Source organism: Sminthopsis crassicaudata, chromosome 2 (assembly GCF_048593235.1).
Source record: "Sminthopsis crassicaudata isolate SCR6 chromosome 2, ASM4859323v1, whole genome shotgun sequence".
In the NCBI taxonomy this organism is placed as follows: Eukaryota; Metazoa; Chordata; class Mammalia; order Dasyuromorphia; family Dasyuridae; genus Sminthopsis; species Sminthopsis crassicaudata.
Window position 1 is genome coordinate 215,196,991 of NC_133618.1, and position 12,324 is coordinate 215,209,314.

Here is a 12,324-nt window from a genome sequence, read left to right on the forward strand (position 1 = left end):
GCTCTCCAGGCTATCATATGATAACTTTCTATTTTAATTAATTATTCCTGCTTACCAGGTAACTAGATCAGTTGTTTCTATACTGCTGAAGGATTCTGAATCAATTCAGTGCCCTGGCCAAATTCCAGTTACCCATCCCTAGTTATGATCTAGCTCTCTGCAGTTACCTAGTCTGGTATTTAAACAGAACACACAGATTTCCTTATCTGTACTTGAAGCCTTTCCATAGTAAGAGAGTCTCTTTCAGTGGAAGAATAACTCCATTATCTTTTAAAAACTACCAAAAAAATGTCAGTGTTCCTAGACTCTAGATCAGAGGGAATGTTGTAAACACTGTATCCTTGTATTTCTCCAAAATATCCAACAAAATCTTTCATGATATCCTTTTGTCCTTTTGGACAAATGGAGAGGTGTGGGTTGAGTGATAGCCTGGTTAGGTCAATTTGGAAGTTGCTAAATAGCTGAAGTCAAAAAATTGTCATTAATAAATTGAATGAACCTGGAGAAAGGACCTATGCTCTCACCTCTGTTACTATTCAATGTTTGTATTATTATAAGAGTATTACATTATGTTATTATAAAAATATAATATGATAATATGCAAAATAATGAATTACAATGATATATTATTTTATTATTATATTAATTGAATATTATTAGATGAAGGTCTGATAGAATGCTTATCAAATTTTCAAACGATCCAAAGTTGAGAGGATTAGATAGTATGTTAGATGACATTTATCTGAATAGGTTGGAATGTTGAGCAAAATCTAATAAAATGCAACTTTATGAAGGAAAATAGGAACTCCTAGATTGGAGTTCAAAAAAATCATGTTAAATACAAAATGAAAGACAGTGATCCCTATGAAAAGGCCTAACAACTTATTAGTCTTTAAGTTCCATTTAAGTCAACAGAGTGACATGGGAGGAAGTCAGAAAGGTTAATTCAATTTTAGGCTGCATTAAAAGACATATGGTGCTTGAACTATGGAAGTGATAATTCCACAATATGCTGCCCTAGTCACACCAATTGGGTTCAATTCTAGGCACTCCATTTTTTAATAATATTTTGTTTTTTCAAATACATATAAAGATAATTTTCAACATTCATTTTTGTAAGACTTTATATTCCAAATTTTTCTTCCTCTCTCCCTTCCTGATTACCCCCTCCAGAAGACAGAAGCTATCTGATATAAGTTAAATGTGCAATCCTTTTAAACATATTTCCATATTTGTCATGTTGTACCAGAAAAAATCAGATCAAGATTTTTTAAAATGAGAAAGAAAAAAATAACAGAGAAACAAAGAAAAAGGTAAAAATACTTATAGGCACTCATTTTAGGATTTAATAAACTATAGCATATCCAGGGAAAGATGACCAGAATGCTGGTGGAAACAAGAGTCCATGGCAGGTTGAAAGAACTTGGGTTATTTGACATTGAAAAGATTTGGGAAGGACATGATAGATAGCAATCTTCAAGTATGTAAAGAAGAAAAGGTATTAAAGTTATTCAGCTTTGCTCTAGAAGATGGAGGAAATAATAGGGTGTGAATATTTCAAAGAAACAGATTTTGGCTAAACATAAAGAAAAATTTCTTAACAGTTGAGTGAAATAGGGTTGTCTCAGAAGATAACAGGTTCCTCTTTAAGAAAATTCTTCACTTGGAGGTTAGAGGACCACTGGTCAGAGATTTGGGAGAAAGAATTCTTTTTCATTTACATGGCATCTGACTTGCTTTCCAATGCTGAAACTCTGTGACTGAAATCCAGAAATTTTTCTCACTTCAAATATATTAGTGTATACTTGTTCTTTTCTTACAGCTGTTTATCTGTTTAAATATTTCTACCTTAATAGTTTTTGCCTTGAAGGTCAAGGCATAAAAAATTAATGTGACAAAAAAGATCTTGGCAGATAAAAATGTTGGATTAAATTTAATAGGATAAAATTAAATGCCAAGCCTTATATAACACAGGTGTGGGATGCCTGGTATGGACACCCTCAGTGTAATCCTTCACACACAGTGTTGGCCACCCACCCACTTTCTGGTCTGGTTTGCTTATTCCAACTGGCCCTCACAAGGACAGGTCTGGATTTCCAGATAAAGAGTACCACCATGTGGCTGCACTTAAACTCTTTCAGCATCCAAGGACTATCCATCTCTCTCATGGTGAAATATGCTCTCTTTATTCACTATGACTCTGGAACTCTCTCCAATGATTCCCATGTACACAAAACCAACGCAAATCACAGTGATGACACCGTTAGATTTTAAACATAACCATAACCATCTACTTAACAATATGACAAAAGTGATCATAAACAACATATCATATGAGCAAAAGCAGCAATCACAGTTCATACATAAACCTGGATTATCCTTTCCTACCAATGTGTTCAGTACGTGCAAAAAATAAGGCACACAGAAAACTTGCAGGGAAGAGTCCTAGCCCTTTTTTTGTTTGTTTATATAAGAAGTAGGGAATTCCCCATCAATGGAGTTCTTCCCAGAAGAGCTGAATGGCTATTTGTTCAGGGTATGGTGGAAGGATGAGGGCCCTTCCTAGTTTTGAAGTCTGGGAAATTTGCTTCTCTGCCTATTTAACTGCTAGAAGCATCACACAGGATGATCTCTCATGATGAAATAATTGCAAGTTTATAAGGTGACTTTTGAACTTACTGGCTCTTCAACAACTTCATGTGTCACTCACATGTGGCAAGTAGTTAATGAACCAAACAGTTCTCTGAGTGAATTCAATCCTTTATTCATCATCTTTCCAATTCTATTTTTAAATTATATTTTCTTTTAATTTTAAGATTAAAAAAAAAGTCACAGGCTCTGGACAGCTATACCCATCAGTAAACTCCAGAAACCTATTTATACAAATGGCATGTTAAATGTCATTTAATGAGTGAAATGAGTGAAAGTGAACTGTGTTATCTGAAAACAACTCAGTCCCCAAAGAAAATTCCAGATAGTGATTCTCTCTGCATCTAGGTAATAAGTTAGATTTTACCACAAACAAGAGCAGCAGAAAACTTCATTATTTATAGCCCTATGAAGAAATGGTGGGTCTGTGTGCCCCAGAACTACATGTTTTTTTCCTTATATATGTTAAAGTTATGCCTAAAAGATTCTCTAAGAAACACATAAGAATGGAGTAAAATCTTTTTGCAATCTCAAAGGATTGTAACTAGGCCAAGGGAGGGAAAAGCCAGCCAATGATCTTTATCTGGGGCCGGGAGGTTATTGTGTGGTGATTGATTGTTCTTTGTAAAGGCTGAGGGAAACACCGAGCAGCTAATTAGCAATAAGAAAGAACCAAAGTGTCTTGACCTAAAAGCTGGATTGCTAGGGCAATTTCATCTTAATTAGAAACTAAATCTTGTGAGTAGGCCCTAACAACCTAAGGTACACTGGAGGTTTTGTTTGTTTTGTTTTGTTTTGCTTTGTTTTGTTTGGGGGCTATGGGAGTGGGAGGTAGGAAAGGTGGGAGGCTGAACATTTTTGTCTCTTATTTTAGATATGGACATGAAGAGAAAAAAGGAAGAAAAAGTATTTTCTAAAAGAAAAAAATAGGTCAATAGAAAAAAAAACTTATCAGAAGACATAGGTTGGGTAAGACTAGCATGTTTTCCTTTTAAAAGTACTAGGAAAATACTGATAGATCTAGACCTAAATGAACTATTCTGTAAAGCTCTACCTAAAGCATTTTTTATGTAATGCAAATTTGTCTTTCTCACTTAATCTATATAACAAAGGCATAAACAAAATATCTTTAAGAAAAAGTCACAAAATGAATTAAAATGGAGACATATTAAATCCTATACCATGAAAATAAACAGATTTTCTTCAATGAAAGATAAAGTTAAAGATTAAGTATGTACTATACTGTAAGGTAAAGTTAACACAGTGATGAGATCAGGATAGCAATTCCTAGTTAGAAATAAACATGTGACAAATTCACAATGGTCATTCTTTTTGCCCAAAAGGTCACTTATTTAGGTCACTTTATTAAAGGTTACAGACAAAATGAAGAGATACATTCGACCCCAGGAATGCTGAATATGAAATAGATTTGGGACCTCATATAACAATTAACAATGAAAAACATGGATTCCCTAGGAGTACTCACAATTCACTAAGAGAAGGGAAATATTCTGTGAGGTGGGAATATGCCATTGCCTGGCAGACTAAATCCATAGGGAAGTTTAGCATCTTAAAAGAGTTAATTATAAGAAGAATTTATTTTTAAAAAAGTTATTAGAAGGGAAAACACCATGAGGTAAAGAGAAAGATACCATGAGGCACGAGGGAAGGGATGGGAAGAAAGTACCAGGGAGAAGGTTGTAGAGGACTAACGGAAAAGGATTCAGCAAAGATGGTATGGGCCACGATTAGACACACAAAGTGGGGTTATTCAAGTCCTAGGTTGAACAGATCCCCTTCGGTACCTTTTCCTGCTTGCCTCAGGGTGTAATTTTATCAGTACTTCAGGCTTTCTCTGCCAAACCCACCTAACCACCCAGGATCTTATTTCCCCATTCTTTTAATTTGTTAAAGAAATTTTTCAGAAAGTAGGGGGGGGGTTGTTTCCATAAACAAGAGGAGGCCTAATGGCCATCGGTGCCAATTGTTACATCAATCTCATCATTTGTTGCTGAACCTCAAACACATCAAAGCTATAGCTCAGGAATCTCTCCTGATCTGTTTACTTTTTTTTCCCCCTGATATTATTTTCATTTTTCTATTGATGCAAAAATCTTTTTTTTTTTAATTTGAAAAAACAGAACAGAATTTTTTTAAAAAAGCAGAAAAGGAATACAAAACAAAATAGAACATTGCTATTGTCCAGTAGAACATCAAGGAGGATTTAAAATATATAACAACACATCACCTGATAAAGAAAGTATATATATGTGTGTGTGTGCATTAGTAAAAGAAATTATATTCATGAATGTCCATTTCCTTGTAAATTGTTCTTTAGTTTTCTGCTGCATATCTTATTTTATTCTTTTTCTCCTTTTCATTCTCACCACCACCACCTCCAAGAAAGCTACAGTTAAGAAAAGGCATATTTATGTAGATATGTAGATATAAACACACATGCATACATACATACACATGCATACCCCAGATACACCCATGTCTTTCTTATTCCTATTAACTCTTTAATTAAATTCTACTCCATTACATGCCTTGCTGTTATTTAATTTTGCCCCGCCCAAGAATCCCTCCCTTGTCTCTTCCCTCACCCTTTTTTTCCCCCCTTATTTCTTTCTAAATTTTGAAGGGTGTTATGTGCTTCATGGTAAATATGTAGAGTTGCCTATTGAACCTATTCCCAATATGAGTAGGTTTTCAGAATTATGAGCCCTCCTCCCCACTCTAATGGCTCTGTGTCTGTTCTTCCTCTGCATCTCATTTGTATAACATGATTACTATTTTTATCTTAACTTTACCAATCTTTCCTTTGAGCTTATTCTGTTGTTGATGTGAATCTTAAACATTTAGTATACATTTCCCATGTTAAAAATACATAAATAATTTGTTAAATAATAATTTGTCCATGTTGAGTTCCTTAAAATTGATCTTTGATATTGACTCTTATATGTCAGATTTTCTGTTAAGTTTGAGTTTGGCTGATAAAAAGTCCTGAAAATCAGCAAGTTCTTTGAGTGTCCATTTTTTTCTCATTCAAAATTATAAATAATTTTGTTGGGTATGATATTTTTGGCCACAGGCCTAGTTCTTTTGATTGTCAGTAGATATGATTCTAGAGCCTGCAAATTTTTATTGTAGCTACTGATAAGTCTTGTACAATTCTAATTGTACTACTATGTACTTGAATTTTTTTCTTGTTTCTTGCAAAATTTTCTCTTTGATCTGGAGGTTTCAAACTTTGGCAATAATATTATTCCTGTGTGTCTTCCACAAAAGATCTCTTTGAAGTGGTGATCATTGAATTTTTTCTATTTCTATTTTCCCCATATGTTCTCTTATTCAAGGACAATTTTCTTGAATTCATCCATTTCCTGCATTATTATGTCTTTTTTCTTTTTTTTTTGTTACAACTTTCTGTTATTTTTTTTTTTTTTTAATTTTCTCTTCGTGGTCTGTTCTCCAGATCTATCATTTTTCTTATACGATGTTTCACATTCTGTTGTATTTTCTCATTCTTTATAATCTGTTTTGGTATTTATCGATCCCTCATAACTTCACCGGTTTCCCCTTGCCCAATTCTAATTTTCAATGAATTATTTTCATCTTTGAGACTCTGTACCTTTTTTTTCTAGTTAACTTTTTTTTTCATAATCTTGTTTTTCTTGGATGGTTTTTATTTAGTTTGTTTTTCATTTTTCCTCAATGTCTCTCATATGATTTTAAAATTCTCTTTTTGAGTTCTTCTATTTAGTTCTCTCTGAGCAGGGAGCCATTTCTTGTTACTCTTTGGACCAGAAGTTCTTTTTACTAAAGTGTTCTCCTCTGAAGTTGAACTCCTGTCTTCCCTGTTCCCATAGTATGTTTCCATAGTGGAGTTCTTTCTTCCTTGTTGGTTCATTTTTTTTTTTTTAATAAGAAGTATTAATGAAAGCACCTCTAACCTTGGGGTGGGGAGGTAGTGCTTCAAGCTTCCCTTCAGCTCCCCCCTCTGACCAGGAACCCCAAACCAAGGGCTACCCCCTCCTGCAAGTACCCACAGCCAGCAGTATACCTGGCTGGCTGCTCCTGCCCTCACCTTCTGGTTCCTTTGTGCCCAGGCCCTATCTGCGCAGCCCAGCTGGGCCTGGCATCCCTACTCAGCCAAGGTTTCCTCAGTCTCCCCAGACTCAGACCCCAACTCCACCAACATCCCAGGAGGAGAAAGTCTCTGTGGTTCTTATTGAGCCACTCCTAGCTAGTCTGGGGTCCCCACTTAATGTTTCCATAGAGCTAGCCCAGAGGTGTTTGCGCTTCACATGGATTAATCACCATCTGAGGACTTTCTTCAGATCTTTTTGGGCTGTACCTATAGGACCCTATTCTGCCCCAAGTCTTCTAGATTTTTCACCAGTCTATGTTTGCCCTGAGGTGCAAATTTGTCCTGGGGAGGAGAGGAGGAGAAATTTGGGAAGCTTGAAATTTACCAACCTATTCCACCATTTTCCCAGAATCTTCTCTGATCTGTTTACTTTTAATAGTCAGAAAAGAAAATTAATTCAAACTAAAGAATTTTTAATTTAATGGATTTAATGAAATCCTAACTGGCTGAATAGGTGCTACAGTTCTATTTTCCATTCAACTATTTGATTCTATCTTCGATCATTAAGACTTTGGAGGAAGATATGCCCTTAGTTCACTCAGTCCCCTGTCAAGAAAAATTACTCATCAGCTTTGTCCACAATTCGTGTTCCCTTTGACTCTCACTTTTAAATCCCTCACTTTGTCCCTACTTCTCTCCCTCTAAGTATCAAGAATACTCTTTCTTTCTTACAGCCTCATACATATGGAGCTGAAATGAATCCTGCAGACCCTAGTCTAAATTCCTTGTTTTACAAATGAGGGAGTTGAAGCGCCTTATCCCAGATAAGAAGTAGCACAGAAAAGTGGCAGATCCAATGACTTCAAATTCAGGGCTCTTTTACTACATAACATGACAGCTATATCCTAAATTAAGGGGTTGGTTGTTGCAGCTACTCATAAAGGAGAGGTCAAACACTGCCATATACCAAACTCCAAATCAGGATAGCATCCATAGCCACCTAAGAAATAACTGGTGCTTACCATACTTTTAGGGATGCTGTTCTTAAGTAACAAGTTACTTCCATTTCAGTCAAAAAGGCTAGAGCATTTAGGAGCACTGAAGTGTGTACAGCTGTTCAGTGTAGCCAATGGTTGGCAGCCTTTTTGGGCAGTCACCAGGACAGTCCAATGGTATGCAATATTCATAGAATCTGAGAATGTGCAAGAAGAAGGGATGATAGAGATCAACTAGTATTACTCTTTCGCTTCTAAATGAGGAGACAGAGACCCCAAGCAAAATTTGCCCAGGTTCATACAATGGCAGAGCTGGAACTAGAATCCAAGTCTTCAACTTCCAGTCCAGGAGTCTTTCCTTTATATCTTTCTTTATTTTATACCTTGCTACCTAAGAGAAAGAGGAGGGAAGGAGAAAGAAAGTGCCTGGAAATCTGTCATGTGTCTTTGCATCTGCATCCCTCCTGTGAGGTAGGTAGTATAATATTATTTTCCCATTTTACAGATGTGGAAACTGAGGACCAGAGTTACACAATTAACTGGTAGACATAACTTCTTACTGCAAGCCCTGTGTTCTTCCCATTTCTAAGAAGTTACAGATGCTTGATACCCGTAGCTCTGTGAGCTGAGCTGATATTCCCTCATCCATAAAAGGCAGGACACCATTTCCAGGAGTGTTGGATGTGTTGTGCCATTATTGAAAGCAAAGAAAAGGTGTGAACGAACTAGAAAGCAGTATTGGCATTGTGTCACCGGACTGCACTTATTGACATTGTGTCACTATGTAGTACCTTATTGGCATTGTGTCACTGGGTAATATCTTCCTGGTAAAAGATCTTAAATCTCTTTATGTATGATTTGCCAGGTAAATATAAAGTAGAAAAAAAAATGTCTTCCCTTCGCTTCTATAGATGCTGCTGCTCTTGTCTGGACAATGTGATGTCTAAAAAAATGTGAGGACATAGTTTCTGGGTTATTTGATTGTTTTATTAATAAGGCCAGCAGGATATATTGGATTTAACATATATTCCTACCATGTTTAACATATATTGGACTACTTGCCATATAGGGAAGGGGACAGGGGAAGGGAGGGTAAATTGGAACACAAGGTTTTGCAAGGGCTAATGTTGAAGAGTTGTTCACACATATGTTTTGAAAATAAAAAGCTTTAATAAAGAAAAAAAAATAAGACCAGCAGGTTATTAATAAAAGGAAAGTCATTTGGCCAAGCATCTCTCCTAGACCAAAGACCCCCAGTAGAGATGGGGGGTAACAGTTTAAATGTACTTCAAAGAGAAAGTATTCCCTAGGGGTACTGATGAGGTGCGAGAATTGAGGGTAAGAGATCCCCTCTGGTAGATATGGCAGATCCCCTCAAAGAATTCGCAAACCCCAGACAAGAGATTTGTGGCAAAGAAGGGATTTATTTGCACTAAGAAGACAACTTGCTAAGAAGACAGCTTTCTTAGTGGGCAGTGTCCTATTAGGAGTATTGTAAAGATGGGTTGACACTGAGAAGAAAATATCTTCATCAGTGGGCTAAGTCCAGAAGGACAAACAGCTCCTGATTAGGAATTATCAAAGATTCAAGGTTCAGAGTCATCTTTTATTAGCCTTCTGAGGCTGGGGTTTGTCCAGCCCCCCTAGCTGGGAGCAGTTGGGACTAATCAACTATATTGAAGTACATGACTTAGGTCACTGAAATCTTGGTCAAAAAGACATTAATTTCCATATCATCTGTCTTGATAAAAAGAGAGAATCAACATTTTTCCAGAACTTGTCTGAGCAATTACAAATGAGTTGGAATATACCCATTAGCCTAAAATTGGAATTTCTTTTATTGTCTGCTTAGATTTTGACTTGGGTAATTTTTTTTTCTGAGACAATTGGGGTTAAGTGACTTGCCCAGGGTCACACAGCCAGGAAGTATTAAGTGTCTGAGATCAAATTTGAACTCAGGTCCTCCTGACTTTAGGGCTGGTAGGGTAAATCTTTAAGAGATATTTTCCATAATGCTCATTTTCCAGAGTGCTCAGTAGAAAATAGGAAGAAGTTTGCTTCTAATGTAACAGGTATTAAATTTGAAAGAAATATTCATTTCTCACAACATACTAATGTGTGGCTTAGAATGGTGAGGGGTCACCATTTAATAAAAAGCTGGAGAGATCTCTAGGAGCAAAGCAAAAGTTTGATGTACGTTCTCCCGAGAATTGGGCATCCCACCTGTCCAGCAGGCAATCGAAGGGAGGAGGCACCTTCTGGGACAGGTTTTACACTTAAATAGTCCCTAATGCAAACACCCCACTCACCACTGATCATCATTCTCATTGGTTGAAGGTCTTACATTCTAAACTCCAGAGCTACCCAAGAAATTGAACTTAGCCAATAAGTACATAGTTGCCCATATTTAGCAATCATATTTGATTGAATTAAAGAGAAAATAATGTCACGGGAGGATAGCAAGAAGGGGACTTAGGTATGCCCTTGGATCAATGCTCAGAGTCCTTCAGGCCTACTCTAACTCTGAAGAAAATGAAGCCTTACTTGATTTTCACAACTCTCCTGAGAAATCTTACCTCATCTCATTCACTAATAAATATTTGAATTGAGTTGGATCACTTGAACCAAGATAAATTAAACAATAAATAGAAAATCTGTCGCATAGCCAGAAAACTGGGCAGTGGGAGAGTAGGAAGGGAAGATCACATCCTTCAGAAATCCCCTAATAAACTCATTCTATACATGTATAGAGAACTATTTTCACATGTAGAAAGGCACCATGACATCGTGAATCAGGCACTGGACTGAAGTATTAGCTTCCATCTCTAGCCCTTACTTGTCATGCAGCCATATGAAAGTCTCTTAATATGTGAGTCTCAATTTCTTCATGTATAAAATGAGGATTATATCCATAATGGCAACCTTGTTAACATTTGTGAAATGTTTTACAAGCTTTAAGCTACTGTAGAAATATTAGTTTTTATTACATATAACATAGAAGACCCTTCTGAGGGCAATCTCCATATTCTTGGCCTTGGAGGAGATCCAAATAGTTTGATTTACAAAGAATTTCTTAAATTAGCCATGAAAATAAGTCCTTGCCCAAATATATAAGACACAGGCAGATAGTGGGCGTAATAAGAATCAGATAATTAAGAGGTATTAAAAAAATGAGCAACCCCTGCACTGTCCCTATTTTACTTTCATGAGAATATTTATATGAAAGGGGAACATCTGTATCAGCTACAAAGAATTTTTGTTGTGCTGTGTCTTCATAAGGAAATAGAAGGGAAGTAGGCATTAATAGTAAATTTAAGTAAGCCTGATGATTATCTTGAGGGTCCAATATATATTTTGAAGCAAAAAACATTCACAAGGCTGTAAAGCAAAGTGTATTTCAGTGTATATACTGAAGTAATTCTTTGCTTATATATAGGGCTTTACAATGTACAAATAACTTAAAAGTTCTCCAAAGGGATTATATGGGATTTATAAGTTTACAAATGAGGTAAATGAAGGCACAAAAAATGAGGTCTGGGATCACACAAGTAATAAATGTCTGAACAACTTTCAAACTCAGCTCTTCTTGGTTCCAATCTCAGCATTCCATTAACTATGTCATGTGTTAGTCCATTTAATTCTCATTACAACCATGTGAAGTAGCCAGGTTAGGTATTACACAAATGAGAAAACTAGAGCTCAGAAAAGGTAACTGTTTGACCATGATTACACAGTTAATAAGTGATCCTATTCAGATTTGAACTCAGCTCTTCGGACTCACAATATAAACAATTTTGTGAATGCAATAATACTCATACATTTTTTCACTCAAATTTTAAAGAATGTCCTGATCGTTTAAGTGTGGTAAAATTTATTTGTTGCTGGACTGGGGGAAATTGAAAGAGGTAGAAGTCAATTATTAAATTTAAAGAGAATCAAAGTAATTTGGTCATTTTCCATTCCCCAGATTGCAAAGTTGATTTATCCTTTTTAATTGATGGGAGCTGGAGCATTGGCAAAAGGCGTTTTCGAATCCAGAAGCAGTTCTTAAAGGACATCAGTCAAGCTCTTGACATGGGCCCAGCTGGTCCGCTGCTGGGTATTGTACAATATGGGTAAGTATCATTGGTAGCCCCAGAATCATGCAGTCTAATTACTTCAATACTGCTGGACACCTGATACCCAAGGATTTGCATTAAACATCTGTCTATATCTGTACCTATATCAAACCAGTCAATCCATTGATTTATTAAGTATCTACTATGTCTGAGGTACTGTTAGTGATTGGGCATACAAAGATATAAATTTAAAAGGAACCACTCTTAAGGAGCTTCCATTCTATCAATATTCATTAAAGATGTAATTTCCAATGATACAAATGATACAAAAAAATTAAGAAAGCATTGAATTCATGAACTTCATATTTAAGTAGGTGGTATTTTTATTTGTATTGGAAGAAGTTCCACTACCTTGTATGCTTTTCTCCATAAAGCATGTGAAAATATGTTATATGTTATATATTATATATATTTATATAATATAATATATATTATAAAATATTATTATATAATATATAAATATTATAAT

At 35.8% G+C, this 12,324-nt stretch overlaps 1 protein-coding gene across 3 annotated transcripts in view; it reads left to right on the forward strand.

Moving 5' to 3' along the window:
* The window catches only part of VIT (vitrin), a 152,159-nt gene that overhangs the window by 106,928 nt on the left and 32,907 nt on the right, over positions 1-12,324 (forward strand). For all 3 annotated transcript variants that reach the window (XM_074288180.1, XM_074288181.1, XM_074288182.1), the window contains one exon: positions 11,705-11,852. In XM_074288180.1, coding sequence (XP_074144281.1) covers positions 11,705-11,852 — 148 coding nt within the window. The remainder of the gene's footprint in view (positions 1-11,704; positions 11,853-12,324) is intronic.